The sequence below is a fragment of the Gastrolobium bilobum genome, unplaced genomic scaffold (genome assembly GCF_033153095.1).
Source record: "Gastrolobium bilobum isolate Gb01-03AN ecotype WA unplaced genomic scaffold, APGP_CSIRO_Gbil_v1 utg28738, whole genome shotgun sequence".
Taxonomy (NCBI): Eukaryota; Viridiplantae; Streptophyta; class Magnoliopsida; order Fabales; family Fabaceae; genus Gastrolobium; species Gastrolobium bilobum.
The window spans coordinates 511,400-531,869 of NW_026898759.1; the positions used below are offsets into that span (position 1 = coordinate 511,400).

The 20,470-nt window shown below is 37.9% G+C and overlaps 1 protein-coding gene across 1 annotated transcript; it reads right to left on the bottom strand.

Moving 5' to 3' along the window:
- Window positions 1–440: 440 nt before the first annotated feature.
- Window positions 441–17,275, bottom strand: LOC133283900 (ATP-dependent 6-phosphofructokinase 5, chloroplastic-like). Its single transcript, XM_061480826.1, has 13 exons — window positions 16,816–17,275; window positions 16,606–16,696; window positions 16,269–16,342; window positions 11,410–11,521; window positions 10,888–10,983; window positions 10,660–10,761; window positions 10,464–10,538; window positions 9,669–9,809; window positions 9,451–9,567; window positions 9,262–9,366; window positions 8,999–9,079; window positions 1,719–1,847; window positions 441–863 (listed from the first exon to the last, which is right to left on the bottom strand). The coding sequence occupies exons 1-13, from the start codon at window positions 17,133–17,135 to the stop codon at window positions 696–698; spliced, it is 1,611 nt and encodes a 536-aa protein (XP_061336810.1). The 5' UTR covers window positions 17,136–17,275; the 3' UTR covers window positions 441–695.
- Window positions 17,276–20,470: the final 3,195 nt, after the last annotated feature.

The window sequence follows — 20,470 nt, forward strand, 5'->3', positions numbered from 1 at the left end:
TTGATTATAAAAAAAGTCTTTTAAAAAAGTCTTTAAAGTCTCTCCAATTCTAAATAGTCTTTTAAAATCTATAAGATTCTTTATCTCAAAAAAAAAAATTAAAATCCTAATCCAATACACCCCCTAAAATGACACAAGTTATGTTATTTAAAGGGATAAATAGTTCTCCCTTAAATTCTAGATAGAAATGATAACATGTCTTTTAATTACATGATATGATGGTTGAGATTACTTCTACTAAATTGGGATCCAGGACTAGAGGAATAATTGGGGGCTGAGTATGATGTCAATTTGGAGCTGGATAACTGCAAAATTTTTGCCAATTACCCTGCACAATTTTAACCACGAAATTTATCCCACGATAGCAAATATGAACATGCAATCCAACAACCGACGCATGAATATCAAACGCAACAATTTTATCTACCTAAGTACTCTCATTAAATTTGGCCATTAATATCGGTTAAACAAGCGTTACAAATCGATCAAAATTAAGCACATAGTGCTTAGTGATTCTGCTAAAATTTCAATTTGAATGCAATTGGCAGCACAATGAAACTGCCATGCTATACAAACAACCAATTTTTGGAATAAGGAGGAAATGTTATCCTTTGTATTATTTTCGCAAATCTATGATATATTCTTCGGAGGCCTAAGTTCCCAAGCCTCTTGAATTTATTGGAAAGGGTAAATTATCAAATGAAGTCAGGTTGACCTGTTGAAGTTAAGCAACGATGCCACATTCTACTGTTAGGATCCACCAACCTGGGATGAGATATTACTTCGGGGATGGGTAAGTAAGCATAGTGAGTGTTACATAAGCCTACTGTAATGCCGCTATATCCTGCAAATGCACCATGAACCTGCAATGCAAAATCTGTGAATCAATATCAAATATAAAGTAACAGATATGGACAATCTTATTAGATATACATAGAGGTTAAGTATTGTGTGCTGGGGGACAAGAGGTAGGAAAGAAATCAAGGACATTTCCTTTTCACAGGTATCTCAAACTCATCAAGTTTTGAGATGGTTAAAAGAAAATTGGTTCATAATGCAAATTAAGCTAACACAAGGTTCTCTTGTTTCACTAGGGTGATCTCGTAAAGACTTATTAAGGGGTTTTTTGGTAACTGATAATTATGGGAAGTAATCGCTTTTCATTCAAAAACTCTCGTGCAAAGAAAAAAAGAAAAGAAAAGGTAATTGTTTTCCAAAAATATGCTAATCCAAACACCCCGTGAAGGATAACAAATCACAAGTAGATTAACAGAGACAAATTGGATCCAGTAGTATGTCTTATTTGGAGTCATATTTTCCACATTTTGTAAGCTTGAACTCTTGAATTCTGAAATTTCAGTAATATTTTATATAATTTTACATCTTTCTCTACAAAGAAAGTAAACCAAGTAGGAACTTAGTAACTTAGATTGATATTTAAATTCTGAACATTGATTTAGTGAAGCATAAATACAATATATAACTGATTGAACTGGAAAGTAGTAGCAGTCAAATGTTGATTAGCATAAAAATCTGATAAACTGTTTTAAGTGAACTGACAAAATAAACTGAAATCATACATATGCGCCACTAGGCAAAAGAGAGAAGCCACTAGCAATGGCTAATGGTGAGTGATTTAAATAGTTTGCATAAGGTCATAGGTTCAAACTTTTATGCTATAATTGAAAGAAAAAAGAGAGAGAGAGAGAGAGACTAACAGCATTTTGTCCAAGTACAGTGCATAAAATTCCATCTGATGCATTTGCTCGACATGCACGAATCATGTATGTTGGATCAATATATTTCACATCAGCATGAACACCAATCTCCTTGAAATATTTTTTCGTCTGAAATATAACAGTTGTCAGCATAAAATATGCAATTAAATAAATTTTTTTTTTTTTTTTTTGGAAACAAAGGAATTATAAAACAAAATTACACGCCTCTAACTAGGCGAGGACAAGCTACTCCTATAACATCACTACTCAATAAACTAAGACTATCCTCATGAGGATTAGCCAAAAAGACAGTCTCCCATCCTTGAGATGTTGCAAAATTGGCCATCCAGTCAGCAACCCTATTGGCTTCTCTAAAGGTGTGCACGAGTTCTAACTGCCAGTCAAGGTTCTTCAACAGAATGACCTTCTTCACCAACCCAACTAGAGGGTGAGAGTCTGCCACTCCTTCTCTAATCATGTTTAGAGCTGTTTGTGAATCACCCTCCAGTATAACTCTCCTATAGCCAAGGTCCCAGGCTAGTTGAAGTCCCAAATATATTCCCCAAATCTCAGGTTTCACAGAGGAGCAATAACCCAGATTCCTTGCAAAACCATGCAGCCAATTTCCATCATGATCTCGTAAAACGCCACCGCATCCACTTTGTGTACTTCCCTTCTTGGAAGAGCCATCCGTGTTCACTTTGATCCAACCCACCAGGGGAGAGCGCCACTGGACCATAATCTCATGCCTTATACCATGCTGCAAGCCAACCTTTTTATACAAAACACCAGCTTCCATAAAATTTGAAAAATACGAATAAGCTAACCTCCCAGTCTCACCCACCTTAGGAACAATGTTTTCAAACAGAAATCTGTTTCTCTCTTTCCAAATGAACCAACAGACAAGCCCAAACAGAATATTCCCCTTCATCCCTCCTACCATGCATGATTTTTCCCCCAAGTTAGTGCTCAACCATGAATGTAGAGGCAGTGCCAGAAAAGCATACCATTTATAAGGTGAAATAAAATTCAGCCATACCTTTTTGGACCAGCTACAATCCCTGATAGTATGCAGGCAGCTTTCAGAGAAAGATAGACATCTAGGACGGGTGCTAGAAGTAGCCAAGTGCCTTTGGACTCTCCTTTGATTAGTGAGCAAATTTTCCCCAAGGAGCATCCAAAGAAAAGTTTTGACCCTTGGGGGCCCATTCCAATCCCAAATTCTACTCCAGTGACTTTGAAGGTGGCTGCTATCCTCACTACTCAGCAAACTAAAAGCAGATTTAACTGAAAACCCCCCATCCTGGGAGTAGTCCCATAATACCCTGCCCTCGTCTTCATTCAGGCTAGGAGGACAGATACCTTGTATGAGATTCAATGCCTCCTGGGAAATCATATCTCTAAACACCTCCCATTTCCATTCCCCCTTAGCATCCACCATATAAGCAACATTGGCATCCAACAACTCAGGAGGAATTTCCAGAATGGTATGATCTAATAGGGGACCAATAGACAGCCATTTGTCCTTCCAGAAGGCAGTACCCCTACCATTACCCACTGAAATCCTAGACCCTTCATGTACCATAGGCCAGACTTTGGATAATCCCAGCCACAAATTAGATCCGCCAGATTTCATAGGAAACTTGGGTAGTAAGCTGTCCGAGACCTTGTATTTGTTCTTAAGCACCTGGACCCACAAATCATTCCTATGAGTAAGCATTCCATGCCCAACTTTCATCAAAAAAGCCCTGTTAGTCAATCTCAAGTTTCTAATTCCCAATCCTCCATTTTCCTTCGATCTACAGACCACATCCCAAGAGGTAGCATGCATCTTTCTTCTCTCCAAACTTGATCCCCAAACGAATCCCCTCATTCTTTTCTCCACTGCATCACACACTCCAACAGGGATAAAGGATGTTTGCATGTAATAAGTGGGGAGAGCAGCCAAAACAGCTTTTGTTAACACCACCCTTCCAGCCATGGAGAGGGACTTTTCCTTCCAAGCACTTAATCTGCTGTTAGTCTTATCAAGAATGAATCTGAAAGTGTTTCTGTTCACTCTTTTATGATGAATAGGGATACCTAAGTATTTGCCAAGATCAGCCGTGATCCCACACTTAAGGAACTGGCTAAGTTCTCCACGCCTGGTATGGTTAACATTCTTGGAGAAGAAACATCTTGTCTTCTCACAGCTAACTTTCTGGCCAGAAGCCTCACAGAACTGATGAAGAATACCAGCAATCAACTCAGCTTGATCTCTCCTAGCTTCAAAAAAGATAAGCAAATCATCAGCAAAAAACAGATGTGATATTGGGGGGCCTTTCTTTTCTAGTCTCACAGGAACCCAGGCATTGTGATTGACAGCTTCAGTGATCATGTTTCCCAGTCTCTCAATGCAAAGGACAAACAGATATGGGGATAGGGGATCCCCTTGTCTAATACCTCTCAAAGGTTTAAATTCACCAGTTTTTTCTCCATTCCATAGGACATCCATAGTGGAAGAGGAGACACAAGCCATTATGAGTTGGATCATGTTTTTAGCCAAACCAGAAAGAGTCAAAGTTTCCTCCAAAAATACCCAACTCACCCTGTCATAAGCCTTCTCCAAATCCACCTTCACAGTCATCCAGCCTTTCTTACCTTTCTTTGACCTCATAGAGTGGAAAATCTCTTGACTAATTATGATATTATCAGAAGAGTGCCTGCCTTGTACAAAGCTGCACTGGTTAGGCATAATTAGGTTGCCCATGTGACTCCTCAATCTATTGGTAATCACTTTGGTGATAACCTTGTAAACTACATTACAGAGGCTAATGGGTCTAAAGTGACTTATCCTCTCTGGGCTATCCACCTTCGGAATAAGACATATAAGAGTTTGGTTCACCTGAGCTACTCTCTTGGGGTCCTTAAATACCTTCCTCACCAAATTAATCACTGAGTTTCCCACTTTTTCCCATTGAGATTGGAAAAAAATAGCATGAAGGCCATCAGCCCCTGGGGCTTTAAAAGGATGCATCTGAAGCACAGTATTTTTGATTTCCTCCACACTAGGACTTAAGTCAATTCTTCTCCAGCTCAGATTGTCTATCACAGGAAAATGATTTCCACACAGAGTGCTAGTGATCTGAGGTTCCTCAACATACAGCTTCTTAAAGTAGTCAGTAGCCAACTGCTTGAGTTTCTCCGGATCCTCCACCCATGTATCATCCTCATTTTTAAGAGCCAGAACCTTATTTCTTCTATTTCTAGCCACAGCACTAGCATGAAAATACTTCGAGTTCTTGTCTCCAAATGCTAGCCAATTGCACCTAGACCTTTGGAACCAGGTAATCTCCTCCTGGATGTAAATGGAATTTAGTTCACTCCATAAAGATCTCTGGAGTCTCTCCAAGGCTGCATCAGGACCCCTACACAACTGGTTGTCCACCCCTTTTATTCTTTTCTGGATCAAGTGCTTTCTTCTCTGGGCCTCTTTGAAACTGGAATTATGCCAAGCACAAGCCTCAATGTGAAACTTGTCTTTAGCTTCACTCCAAACAGCATCCTTCTCCCAGCAACTATCAACTACATCCCCAAAACTAGCATCTGTTAGCCAAGCTGCTAGGAACCTGAAGGGCTTGTGACCTCCAGAGTTGCCAATTCTGTTATCATCCTTAAGGATTATAGGTCTATGGTCCGAACCATGGAAATGGAGGTGAACAATGGCTCTATTAGGAAAAGCCAGGTGCCATTCCTCATTAACCACCACCCTATCAATCCTCTCTTGTATAGTTCCTCTCTTCCAAGTGAATTTGGGTCCAGAAAAACCCAAATCTGATAAACCACTCTCACAAAGACAGTCACCAAATTCCTGCATACTATTCCAGCTAAGACCAGCACCCCCAATCTTGTCCCCTTCCTCTAGGTATGAGTTAAAATCACCCATTGCAATCCATTTGCCAATACTACTAGCAGCAATTCTTCTCATACTATCCCACAACAGTCTCCTCTCTACACTTCTAGGGCTACCATAGATGAAAGTAACAAGTTCCTCAACTCCTGATTGCACCCACTGAATATTCGTGTGCACAAACTGATGATCCTCTTCAATGACACTCACATTAGCCATATTTTTATTCCACAAAACCCATATTCCTCCAGAAAAACCGACAGCTTCCCTTATAAAGGAACTATCAAAGCCTAAACATCTAGATACCTGTTTGGCCTTATTGCCACTAATTCTGGTTTCCAACAAGGCCAGCACTTGGATCTTATTTTGAAACACAAAATCTTTAATCAGAGCAGAGAATCCTTTCTTCCCTGCTCCCCTACAATTTCATGTGCTAATTATCATGAAAATTACAATTAAAAGGAAAGAAAGACTCACCCCCAGCTAGACCACCCCAAATGGTCCTTGCATTGCAGCAGCAGCATTTGTAATATCGTCCAGGGCCATCCCTGTTCTGTCATTATGGCCTACCCCCTTGCCTCCACTTCCTCCATCAGGTGGATTCTCTTTGAGTTCAGGTGGATTATCAAGCTGATTCCCCTCCAACTGGACTCTAGAAATATCAGAAGCTGCACCCTGAGTGTTACCCCTTACTGAGCCTCTGTCCACAAGAATAGCCATCCTGTTAGGTTGCTTGGATCCCTTTGAAACAGGTAATTTAGCCACTGGCAGTTGTAATCCGGAAGCCTTCCTCAGCTCGAACCCCTTGACTTGATTCCCCACCTCCATTGGTACTTTTCTTTTTCCTTCCACCTTGGCTTAATTTCTGCTGATTGGGATTCACCACAGACTTCCCCTTATTAGGAGTAGATTCAGATATTCCAGGATCCTGGCCAGGGCCTTCATCACCTGCATCTCCCTCTAAGGGTCCAAATCTAGACCCCGAGGCTGAGGATTTAGTACCCTGGTCCTTCCCACCTACACTTGGTTTCTCTTTGCTAACTGAGACATCCGAGGATTTTAATTGCTGAGCTGGCCTTTTGTTATTCCTTTTCTGGACTGTCATCCACTTCCCAAAGCCATTAACCTCCTGGCTTCTTTCAACTTCATCTTTCCCAGAATCCTCAGAGTGGCAAGGACCAGCATCCAGATTATTCAAATCTTCTTCAACACTCTCCTCATTCTTCTTATAATTAACCGGATTGAACACACAATGCTCCTTCTTATGCCCGTACTGCCCACACAAAAAACAGATCATGTGGAGGCCCTCATAGCCTATATACAGCTGCCTTTGCCCAATTCTGAACTTGGAAAGAAGGCTCTTACTCAAGTCAACTTCTACACAAATGCGTGCAAATCTTCCCCTATCAGTGATCTCTTCTAACTGCCCTTGCCCACTAATTCTCAATGAATTCTCATCAATCCTGAGCGTCCTACCCACCATGTTCCCCATTCTCCACAAATCCTTATACGTATTCCCTAGGCACCCCTGGGATTCTAATCCAGACAACCAGCTTCTTAACTTGTTCATCAAACGGATCAAAGTTAGGTCTCCACCTTTGCACTATGAGATAATGATCCGCAATGATCCAAGGCCCTTGTTGCTGCACAAAGAGATAATCCTGGCTCTTCTCGAATTCGATCAGGTAGTGATCATTTTCCAGATCTAGTACCGTGTATTTCCCCTCCAGGTTCCAAAGCCTGTGCAACCTATTCCACAAAAACCTGGCTCCTAACTTCTTCCCCATGAGCTTTACTATCAGTGCCATCCTCCAGCGTTTGCACTGCTCCACTTTCTCCAGCACGTCAAATTGGTAGAAGGGATTCAGCGGGTCATCCTCTCCAATCTGCTCATAAGCTTTCAGAGCTTCCTCCTCCTCGATGTCTTCCCGTTTGCAGTGTGCGAACCAGTCATCGTCGTCCTCCTGTCCACCATCCCATACGTCGTTGATTCGCAGGAGTTGGTCTTTGTAAGAGACCAGTCTACGAGGGTCCCTTCGTACCCCATCTCCCTTCGTGGGATCATTTCCTGCAGCATCCATCTCTACCGCGTCCTCCCTAACCGTCTCAACCTCCATTGCGCCCACAATCAGAGGTTCTTCAAGCATCTCCTGATCCGTCATCGTCTCTCCTTTCGCCTTCTTGGCCTCTCTTGTAGCAATAATTCCTTCGTCTATGGTGGGGGGTCTTCCCCCTTTAGCCACCATTGATATCGAGTGAAACCCTAGCAGAACTCAAAATTTGCTTCTCACGCGCCTCGCTAGACTAGCTAGTTTTAGGATAATATAAATAAATTTTTTTTAAAAAGGCAGCTATCTACATTACGTAAGAATTCAATGCATTTATTCATCTTGTTAAACACAAGAGTAGTACAATACACACCAGAAACCATACCAAGACAATGCTTGGCATTACACTAAAAAATTGCAGTTGAATTTACTTTTTTTTAACAGAAATAATAGTAGGAAAGCAGTTCAAGAGCAGAACTCTATGAGAACATACATCATTAAATGTTTAAATCTTGAAAGGTTTAAAGTACTTCACGTCTCACTCATTCCAAACTAAACTCATGGATTAGCTTTCTATTTTGGCCAAAGCATACTCATCAAGATGTAGGAAAAGAAAAAGGCATTAATCATGAACTGTTTTATGTTAACTCATGTATTAGCTTTCTATTTTGGCCAAAGCATACTCATCAAGATATAGGAAAAGAAAAAGGCATTAAACGTGAACTGTTTTATGTTAAGTAACAGCACCTAAGGTTTGACAAGATGTGTTTTTGAGGAAAATTTCCCTCTCATTTCCGAAAATTATTATGCTTAAAGAGAAAAGAGCTGATTTTTCAGAAATAATAACTCCTAAATAGTTACAATCATCATAGACAACTGGAAAGACAGAGTTACAGGGCCATGGACCTAAAAAGTGGAAACTTTTGTTTTTATGTCACCTAAAACCTCCCTCCTTTTCCAGATGGCACGATCCTTCATTTCAAGGATTTCACTTCCAATTGGAAGGAGAAGGGTTAACTGAATATACTTACGAAAAATGTGTTCAGCTTCAACGTAGCTGGAGACCAAAATCACAAATAAAATTGACACAGTTGAGTTCACAAAGATAGTCAATGATTGATAATTTAAAATACGGATTGGTTACATTGGTGAAGAAAAAACAAAAAACGAGGTGTTCCACATATATCGAGCTAGTGTTGCAGTTATTTGATAATTTAGATGTTGTTTTATTCATATTTGTTTTAATATTTTCTAGGTGTAACAAATTAAACGATATATATCCATTCCATCATCAGGTATCAATCCATTGATTATTTTAAGTCCCATAAACAAGCAATACAAACCTCTTGTTGAATATATACACCAATATCTCCAAATACAACATTTCCTGATGCATCGGTAGCATTAGTCTTTTGAAGTAAATCCTGCATAAGAATTTATCAGTTAGCAAGCTCAAGCTTCTGTATCTGAATGTAAAAGTCTTGAAAAGAAATTTCATTAATATATTTTTTGTTGGTTAAGATTTCCATAGGTATAAGAGAATAAGTTTAATAATGAAAATATTGCTTATTTGTTAGTGTGAATTTGATTACATAATCTAAATCACCTGTCCAGCTCCCTCTGCCGCACAGACTACAGCTGATCCCTTCGTTTCTAAAAGGTACTTGAGATGACTCAATACTCCATGAGGTCCATGTAAATTGAAAGGTACCTTAAAACCACAGCCAAAACTTACATCAGTTTATCAGTATGACATAGAAAGCGACATCATCAAACAAATTCTTATCATATATACCTCAGGAATCAGACATATGTCAACCTGTCCACTAGATAGGGATGCCTGCATTGCTATGAATCCGCTGCTACGGCCCATCAATTTCACAACCCCAATTCCATGATATGCACTATGTGCCTAATAAGAGATAAGGAAAGATATTTTAATATTTTAATATGTACTGACTAGAAACTATTACTGGATTGAGTCAAAGTGATTCAAAATAAGAATAATTTTACCTCAATGTATGCAGAATTTATTGCTCTTTGTGCTTCTTCAACAGCAGTATCAAAGCCAAAAGTTTTGTCCATTAATAGAATATCATTGTCAATAGTTTTAGGCACTCCAATTATAGATACCTTAAGCCGTCTTTTGCGGCACTACAAGAAACAAAAAATCTCAGTTCATTAAATACAATCACAAATTACCAGGACAAGCTTAAAAATTAAAAGATTATGTAAAATTACTGACAATCCTTTAATATTACACATAATGCACATTAAAATACTAATATCCAGTTTAATGTTAACACTAAACACTGAGCTATACAAAAACAATAAGGCACAGTGTTATTACCCATATTATAGTTGTCAGGTAGTTGTTAGTTGGGTGGTTAGGTTGTTAGGAGTAGATAGTCCCTCAACTATACAAGGGCAACATTCTTTCTGTCATAATCATTTTTTGGGAATTGTATTGTAAAATTAACTGAGATGTCTCTCAGTGTGAAGGGGAGTGCCCCTTGAGAAGAGCTTGCTCTTAAATTGTGTCCCTCTACTCTGTCCTATTAATCAATAAAATTGTTCTTACTTTCATTTTCCATCCCTTTCCATCCTCCCCTTACCCCATTTCTGTAATTCTTACCTTGGAATAATCAAGAGGTGTAACACACAGTAAGTAAAGCCTAATTAAAAATTAAATTTTCCATGAATTTCAATGAACAGTCTGATTCCAAGATATGATTTCCAACCCAACCTAGATCATAATATAATCCAAATTGAATACAATCAATTTTACAAGACTAAAGGATTAACAACCTCATTGTGAATTGCATTCGCACCAGCGTGTGTGCCATTTCCACCCAGTACAAAAAGCATGTTAATCCCTCTTTCCTGAAATCAATAATATGCATATTAGAGAATATAAGTCGGACAAATACAGCACCCTAAATCATAAAAACCCTGTCTGTGAAATCATCAATTAGTTTGTCAATAGATCAGATCAATCAACCACCTCTAGACTGTCCACAATATCACTGACTCCAGGTCCTCCTCGCGAAACTCCCAACAGGCTTCCACCAGAAAGATGAATGTTCTGGACTACTTTCCTTGACAACTGCAAATGAAAGCCCAATATAGTTAAGAATCATTAGGAAGAAGAACTCCTATTCTACAGACTGTATCTTTAGATGAATCTACTGGCATTACACCAAAATCAGCAAGCAGGGAAACATGACATTACCTGCACTTCTGTCAATTCTATGTCAGAAAATCCCCGATAACCAAAAGGAATCCCCACAATCTTTTTTACACCATATATTTCAAGTGTGATTACAATCTGCAGAACATTCATTATTGAAACAATTACCCTGAGAAACAATTTAGTGACCATAATAACTAGAACTAAGTTTAAAGGGAGCTGAACTAGGAACAACGTATACTACAAGATGTAAAAACAATTTAGAATACCTAAATGCAAGGGAGGGGGGATGCTTATAACATATTTTAGACCATTACATCAAAGCAAAGAATATATCTTGGGTCAATTAGTCAATAGCTTAGGCACATGCATTTTATTGCCTAGAAAATTTAGTGATGACTAATATTAATAGTCAGGACAGGAAGATATAATCAACACAAATTAAAGTGTTACATTTCTCTAATAACTTTTTGATACCTTAACTTCCAGAGCACCTGCTAGGATTTATTCTTTTCATAAGAAAAAGTCAAAGCTTTATGAAACATAATGTGATCACAGACTAACCTGTCTTATTACATCATTAAGACCAGGGCAAAGCCCTCCACAAGTAACAATTGCTGCCTTTACTTCTTCTGGTTTAAAGTATATCTTTTCCCGAGGCCCGGCACGATGAACCCTAAAAAGATTTCAGAACCTCTTATCATATATGCTAATATTAGAAAATGACATTGGATACATCAAGAAGACTTATAAAGATATTGAAACCAGAAATTAGAAGTAAAACAAATATTTGGTAACCCAGATAATTATTGTTATAAAAGAAGCACTAAGGTGATTGTGATATTCACATCCCAATGTCCAACAAATTTTGTATGCCTTGAAATCCTTATTTGAATGCCAACAAATTGTGTATCAGACTTTCAGGTGGCTACCAAATAAATTTGTGTATGTCATTCTATTTCTCTTTCCCAAAATTATTATTAACCTAAATGAGATATTTGCATGTGTGAAGCAGTGAGGTCTCAATATTTCCTGTCATCATATCAAAAGAACCACATAGCTTTATGAAACCTTGCCAATAACAACTTGAATTAGATATCCTTACATTATTAAAATTTGCTTTGGAAACAATGGATTCTTGGTTAAGTCGAAGTAAGACAATATTTAGAATGCACGTTTCACAAGATGCAAGTCAGCAAATGTTTTCGAGGTGGAAATTGGAGATCACATCATACCACTAGTTGCAGATACATTTTACAAAGTGATGGGATGATTGATGGGGTTGTGATGGACCCCCGATTCGAGTATACACAAGCAGAAGATGGAGAAATAGAGCCAGAGAAGCCCAAAACCAGCCTAACCAGCCCGAGAGCAACGAAGAGTTTAATCAACAACTGCCCAAGGGAGAAATTACTCAACAACAGGCCAATGGAGAGATTAACCAACAGCCCAAATCCAATGAGGGGCGTGTTAGAGCGGACGACAAAGGCAAGGAGGTGGGAGAAAAGGAAAAGGAGGAGATTGTTAGAAAGATGGACATGTGGATGGCTCTGAATGGCAAGGGGAGAGTGGGTGGGATGAAGGATGAATATTCAGTTATAAGGGAAGAGAAGGGAACGTGGAACGGCATCATAGAATATTGCAATAGTAAGGTGGGAAAGGGAAGCTCAATGAGGTAGTGGATTGCCTTGTTGAGGGAGTTCTGATTACTGTTATCGTTTCCATAGTGCCATTAGTATTGTTAGTCTTAATTTCGTGTCCAGTATTAGTGTTCTGCAATGGTGTGTTACTGCATGTGAAGTATGTACTTAGAGTGAAGAGTCAATGTTGCTTTGCTCTGATTTCACCATTATCATTATGTCTGTAAAGGAGTTATCTCCATTTCCTTATTGCATCAATAGAAGTATTTCCATGTTAATTTTCTGTGATTATTTACTGTTATATTGTTGGGTGCCATCAATTTGGTATCAAAGCTCTTGATCCTGAAAAGAAAATAAAAAGAAGAGAAGAGAAAACGTGGTGAATGGTAAGGTCACACATGGAGGCAAGAGTAGACGAGATCGAGCAGAGGTTGGGACAGAACGAACAACGCACAGGTGGGATTGATGGTCGTCTGGTGGGAGTGGAAAATTCGATTCAGCAATTTAATGTGACGCTTACGCAGTTCATAGATCGAATGGAGCAGCACTTGCATAGGTACAAACGTGTTCAACCCAACAGAGGTGGAGCAGGGGAGAACGGAGGAAGTCACAGGCGGTGGAGGTACCATGGGGAATGCAGGTGAGGAAGAAAGAATAAGGAGGGTGGAAGTCCCATACTTTGCTGGGGATGATCCATATGGATAGATTTACAGGGCAGAACATTATTTTCGAATAAATCGGATTCCCATGGAAGAACAGGAAAAACGACGTCAGTTTGTTTGGAAGGAAGAGCTCTAAACTGGTTCCAATGGTGGGAACCTAGAAACCAAGCCATCCATTGGGAGGATTTTCACCTGGCTGTACTGCAACGATTTCATTCATCCTCTTCGGGGAACCCCTACGAGGCTCTCATGTGCCTTCGACAAAACGGGTCCGTCGTGGAGTATTGAGAGAACTTCGAATTATTGGCAACGCCGCTCCGTCATGCTGATGATGGAATAATGCGAGTTGCATTCATTAATGGGCTGAGGGAAGAGATTCGCACAGAAATCCGTCAGCATAATTTGAGCAACTTGGAAACCTTGATGTCCTTGGCTCAACGAGTAAAGGAAAGAGAGAAGGTGCTAGGGAGATTGGGGACAATGGTGGGGAAGGCAGGTAATGGGCTAGGATCAAACGGAGCCCATTATGCCAGAACGGCCCTGCCCAATAGGTCTGCTAGTGTGGAAAAAAGACTCAACGCATCTGCGGGTGGAGGGCGAACTGGGCTTGGACAAAGTGGGCCAAGTAATACTACCCTAAACGGATCTCCTGAAGGTCAAAACCATGGGGTCCAGCATCGAACATGGATACCAGTGGGGCTTCTAACAATCGAAACCCTAGCTTCAATGGGGGAACTAGAGCTCGATACAAACGTTTGTCACCGGAGCAACTCATCGATAAGCGGCGGCGAAACGTATGCTACCGATGCGATGCACCATATTCTCTGGATCACATCTGCCAGAACCCAGTCTTAATGTGCTGCTACTGGGAGTTAGAGAGACAGATGCCGACAAACCATAAGCCAATCTGAATGCGAATGGGCCAAAAACGAAGACAGCACTTCAGCTGAGTGTGCATAGCATCGCCGGGTTAACCACTAAAAGTCGCTCAAGTTGTGGGACGAAATATGTGGTCGTCGAGTGGTGGTGTTGATAGATTCGGGGGCGTCACACAATTTTTTGGCTGATCACTTGGCCTCGGAGTTAGGCATCTCAGTCAACAAGGCAAAGACGCACACGATGACAGTGGGTAATGGGTATCAGGTTCGAAGTCCAGGGAAATGCCACGGACTCAAACTGGAGCTGCTAGGTGTGTCGATTGTTCATGATTTCATTCTCTTTAGTTTGAGTGGGGAAGATTTCATCTTGGGTTATGCTTGGCTAGAAGGGTTGGGCAAAATATGGGCAAATTTCAAGGAACTTACGTTTCGGGTGCTGAGAGAAGGAATGATGGTGGAAACAAAAGGGGATCCTTCTCTATCAAAAGGAAAATTTTCCTTTAAGGGTTTGGGAAAAGCCTTAAGGAAAGGGGCTAAGAGGTACTATCTGAAGTTGGGGTTTGCAACGGTGGCGGATGATAACCCACCCAACCTCTCGGAGGGGGTAGCACAGATGCTCCAACAACACCCGGAAGTCTTCAAGCAACCTTCGGGTCAACCTCCCATCAGGCATTGTGACCATTGCATACTCTTAAAGGAAGGAGCCAATGTTCCAAACATACGGCCTTACCGTTATCCCTATTACCAGAAAAATAGGATTAAGAACTAGGCTTGTGCATGATTCAGTTTTTTCGAAAAAACTAAACTGAAATAAACTGAACTGAGAATGTGGCTTCAAAAACCAAACTGAACTTGTTACTATCTTTTGAGAAAACACCTGAACCACTGTAAACTGGTTTTTTGGTTCAGTGAACCAGTCTACATTGTTCAAACAGGAAAATAGCATGGACAACAACAACTATGAACAAGTAAAATAAATTATAAAATGCCAACTGTTTCTTGCACAAACTAAACCATTTCCCACAAATCTGCAACACCATGGTTCCAAAACTCACAAATGAATGACAAAATGTTGCAAATCTTTGCTAGTGGTGAGCTATCTCTAAACAGCAGTGGGCTGGCTCAGCGGTAGCAACAATGCTTATCGGGCCCTCACTGGCTCAGTGAGATATGCTCTGCCCTGCCTTGAACCTTCAGTGGCCAATTCTGCAAGTAGATTCGTACATTGATGATGAAGATGGCAATGACCATGGTTTTGATAGCAGAGAAAAGGTTATCAATTTGAATATTTGTTTCACCTTTGATCTAAGAAGCGATTACTGATGGCCATGGATCTTGTTGCCAAATGTGGCTTCTAGGACACTATTGGTTTGATTTTTGATTAAATATTGGTTCACTGAACCATATAGAAGAAGTCATAACCGTATTTATTTGGAGTTGAAAATAACTGGATTATAAAGAACTAGTTTTAAGAAGTTTGGTTATTAAATGTTTGGTTCAGTTCACACAAATTTTTTGCCCAGCCCTGTTAGGAACAAATGTATCTGAGAGAAAGTTAGAGTAGCAACTATTGAGGAGAAGATTACGAAAACTAGCTGAAGTTGGTTTTTAGTGAGAAGAGACACAATAGAGGCTGTAATGAGAAAAGAAAATTGAATCAAATGAAAGATAATCTTATAAGGCCAGAGGAAACTTTATCGAAATCATTAGAAAGACCTAAGCATAACATTACTGAAATTTTGGTTTATCATAGAACTAAATAGAACAGATCCATTCATTTAGTTAACTTCAACTAGTGGGATAAGGCTTGGTTGTTGTATCTGTACATCAATACACAATGCGAAAATGCGAACAACCAAAAAGGGTTGTATTCAACTCTAGCTAAAAATTACAAGAAAACATCACAGGTAAAGAGCAAATTCACTGGTAATAAGCATATTGATATGGATTTAACCTTCAAAATCATGGTTAGAATATCCTGCTAGAAAGGGACATTGAATTCTCAAAGCCCTAAACTTCCCCTTAATTTTAATGAAACATTTTAAGAGACATTTTGGTATGAGAAAGTGTTTTTAGTGCCACCTATTGAACAATTACATCCCCTGTCCAGCACGAATTTCAAATCAACCTTCTAAGATACAAGACAATATATGGCAATATAGCAACAATCACATCTAATTGAATGGAAAATGTTCAATCAAACATAATATTCCAGTTTAAAATTGGGGAATCAAATGCCTTACCATTGTTCCACCCATGTACAATCAGGATCAATGCACTCAGCACCAGCAGATGTAGGCGACGAATAGTATATTGTCTGAAAGACAAAGCAAACCAATAATTAACATTCAGCACCACCTCATGACATTTAAACTCTATCAATCAATATCCAACATAGCAATTCATTTGTATCACTATCTACTATCAACAGAAGACATATCAAAGCCAGAATAAGTAAAATAAATAAATAAAAACAGAAACTGTATAAATTAGTCCAACTGTGAAAGTTCACACCTATGTTGATCACAACCTGCGCTAACATTGAGAGCGAATTTGATTAAAAATTAGTGAAATCCATACCTTAAGAAGCACCCTGTCATTGTTATTAATGTATCCATGCCACTCCTCATCGGAAGAATAATAACCAGGAATATCACTATCAATAGGAGTTCTGTCACAGATCAAAAAACCCATTTACAAAAAACATAGATTCCAGATTTCTTTTTTTCTTTTTTTTTTTGTTAATATATAGATTTTAAGTTTAGTTTAAAGGGAACAAGAGGAACCAACCTCATTTTGAGACAAAAGGTGGAAGGAATAGGAGAAACATCTGGGAAGGTGTCAGTGATATGGGGAAGTCTGAAACGGGCCTCGAAATCCTCCTTGAACTTGGTTTTCCAATCAGGGTCACTGAAATCAATGGCTGTGGAAGTGAAGCTTCGGTTGCTAAGTTCAGCAAAGACGCCAACTTTCTTGGCAACTCTCGCGTGTGGCAGTGAGAGGTGACGAGAATTGGAGTGGGAGAATTGGAGTGCACAGGAGCGTGTAGAAGTTAGGTGAGAATGATTAATGGGGTTGGTAGTGGTGATCAATTGTGAGATGGAACCCATCAAAAGAGTAAGAGAATGATGAAATGAAACTCAAAGGAGTCGAAGGAATGAAGGAAGAGGAAGAGGAGAAGGAGAAGGTGAAGGGTGAAAGAAGCAAAGGTAGAAGATCTCGGTCGGAGAGAACGAGAACTGAAAGAGAGACAGAGACACGAGAGTTTTGAGTTTGACTTATGAAACCGAGGACATTAAACATTACACACTACACTAGTCAATAGTTGCAGGAGAGTAAATCTTAAATTACCCTAACAATGCGGGACTTATGTGGTAAACGAGTGCAATGATAAATAAAATTCGATAGATCGATTTTATTTTATTTTTTCAAAATTAGTAGATAATGTACAAGTAGATAAATACAGCTAGGTAGATTAAACTTTTTAAAAAAATTAGTAGATAATGCACGAGTATTTAAATTTAATATTACCTGAATACTAAACCCTTACCTTGAAAGAGAAATAAGGCCTGCATTTTTAGGAGAAAATTAATTTTTATCAAAAAGTTTTTGGCTTTCATTCTCCTTTTTCTTTCATATTTTTTTTTTCTTTTTCAATAATTTTATATCGAGGTAAATTATACTCTCAATTTTAATTGCTCATCCTATTTATAACCAATAATTCTAATTTATTAGATATTTGAACTATTAAATATAAATAAATTTAAAAAAAAATTGCATTGGGACGTTGGTTCCTGAAAAATCAATTTCTTAATATCATTAAAAATAATAACCGCTAATGTATGAAACTAATTTTCATTTAAAATATTAAAAATATCCATACACATAAGTACTTTATTGCATGCTAAAATCCTTAACATAGGTCCATCAAACTCTTAGGTGGTGTTTGGTTGAGAGCTTTTCAGCGGATATCTATGTTTCTCAAGTATGGCTTTTAGAAACACCATGTTTGTTTCCACGTATTTTCACCAAAAACTCATCTATCCAATTTGTATGAATTTATGAGAAATATAGATATTCGCACTGTTTAGAAACCCAATTTGAAGGTGGGATTTTTCGGAAAATCGATTATCTGGCTTTTAATACACTGTTGATTTCATAAAGTTACCTAATTTTTCCAGTAAAGTTTTTCCCCACCAAACAATTTTTTTTTACATTTTTCTACCTATCTCACTTTATCTATCTTTCCAATCATTTCTCTATCTATTACATTTCCCTGCTATTCTAAAAAAATTTCCTCAACCAAACGCCTCCTTAAGACATTCCTAAAGCATATGTTTGGTGTATGAAATAGGATAAGTCATGATAGTATAAGGTATGATTGTATAAAGTCTGATTAAATTTTAATGCTACTTGGCATGGTATTATATAAGATAACATATTATATAAGATAATATTATCAAGTGTTTAGTAATACACTGTATAATACTAGATAGGATAAAAATAAATATTTTCGACAAAAATATCTTTTAATAAAGAATTTATATAATTTTTTCAAATATATTATATGATATTAATTTTTATAAAATCTATCAATCAATATGTCCAAAAAATATATTAATTTTGTAGAAATAAAAATCTCCAACATTTTAAAAGTTGCAAAACATGACTTAAAAGTTTTCTCCTCTACGGTACAATTAAATTTTAATTACTATCTAGAAATAAGAAAGAATGAGTAATCAACTTACCATCTAAAAGAGCTTCCGACATAGGATACAAAAAAAAAAAAAAAAGAGGTTTAGACCCCTCATCTCTTGTCACATTCAGTGCCCTGAGTAGTATAGCTTTGTTTTGGGATTTCTTGGGGCCTAGCACCCTATTCTCCAGTTCAACAATAAGAAGAATTGATTTTCTAGTAACAACCTCTTTAAGGGCAGAATTTGTGGAATTGCAGCCAAACACGGTCTCTATCATGTCCTAGTTTAACCCAGGGGTGGACCCAGGAATTTGAGTGACACGGAGCATAGATAAAAAAATAGTATATTATAAATAAAGTACTTGAAATACAATACAGACCTAATATACACAAATTTGAAAGAAATTTATTATAGAAATTAAGATCACTTCACGTAACTCTTACTTTACGTGTTTTCATATAGTTAAACTCATCTATAATTGAATCTACACTAAAACTCAAAATAATTTCTTTTTCAATGTATGTAATCAAAGAATCATCAAGAAATTGGTCTTCCATTCTATTTCGAAGCCTGTTCTTGATATTCTTCATAACTGAGCAAGATTTTTCAGTAGATGTTGTAGAAACTAGAATAATGAGTATAAGTCTAATCACTCTATCAATAAGAGGGTAAATGTGGACTTTCCAATTCTTGTTATGCCTTGACATAATTTAGATGTAGTTGATAAATTAATCAAATTTGGATGTTTAGGAATGTCAAGCTCAAAATGTTGTAACTCCATCTTCAAATGCAATTTTTACTGTTTTGTGAAATATTTGGAATAAAATTTATCCACAAGTTTGCAAATATCATTACTATTAAATGACTTGTACCTGTTTATTAGATCTAAAGTCATGCTCAAAGCAAGTAATTCAAAAGTATTATCATTGAACCTACTATTTAATTCTTGCAATTGATAATCAATTGTAGCACAAAAGATATTTACCCTATAAAATTTTTTAGTAGAAAAATCACCTTGTTCATTTCGAGCACGACCTCTCCTTTCAATATATTTTGTACTCATATCTGGAATGTCAATGTCATATTTTATGAAAAATTCTTGAACATGAACCAATAAAGCATCCCAACATGTCTCTATTAATTTCTGAAGTAAGTCTTTTGTAGTTGAAACCATATGCAACGCATTTGAAATATCTTGAAACTCTCGTTGCAAAGCTTGACAAAAGACTTCAGTAATACCCGTAATTTCCTTGATAAGGTGCAATATGATGGTAAAATCAAAAGATATCAATGATTAGTATGCATTATCTGCATCTCCACGATGTGATGCTATCTTTCCTTCATTAGAAATATTATCAAGAACTTCATATAAAAGCCCTAATTTGGATAATTCAAAATTAGAGAGTCATTATGAGGACCTAAGTGTGGAACCAATGCACTCTATGAAAAGAATATAAAGGTTCAACGATTTCGATGATAACAAACAAGCATGGAAAGAAAGCTTCAAGGTGCAACCATAAAAAAGAAGTCTAAATAAAATCAAGACTCAAGCTTCAAGAGAAGTCTCTAAGTCCAAACTCAGAGTAATATATGTAGGACTTAGGATTATTTGTAAATTGATTCCTTACAAGAACGAAGCTCAAAGTATTTTTCAAATACATGCATTAAATCATCGTTTGACATTCAAATACATTCTTAACATGAAAACATATTTTTCAATGTTCATAAAATGTTTAAACAATATTTGA

Bases quoted from the DNA above. Each gene is read 5' to 3' on its own strand.
- LOC133283900 (XM_061480826.1), bottom strand. From the start codon at position 17,135: ATGGGTTCCATCTCACAATTGATCACCACTACCAACCCCATTAATCAT. The intron at 16,697-16,815 runs GTTGGTTCCTCT...GATCTGTGACAG, and splicing joins ACCTTTTGTCTCAAAATGAG to AACTCCTATTGATAGTGATA. The intron at 10,984-11,409 runs GTTAGTCTGTGA...AATGTTCTGCAG, and splicing joins TTAATGATGTAATAAGACAG to ATTGTAATCACACTTGAAAT.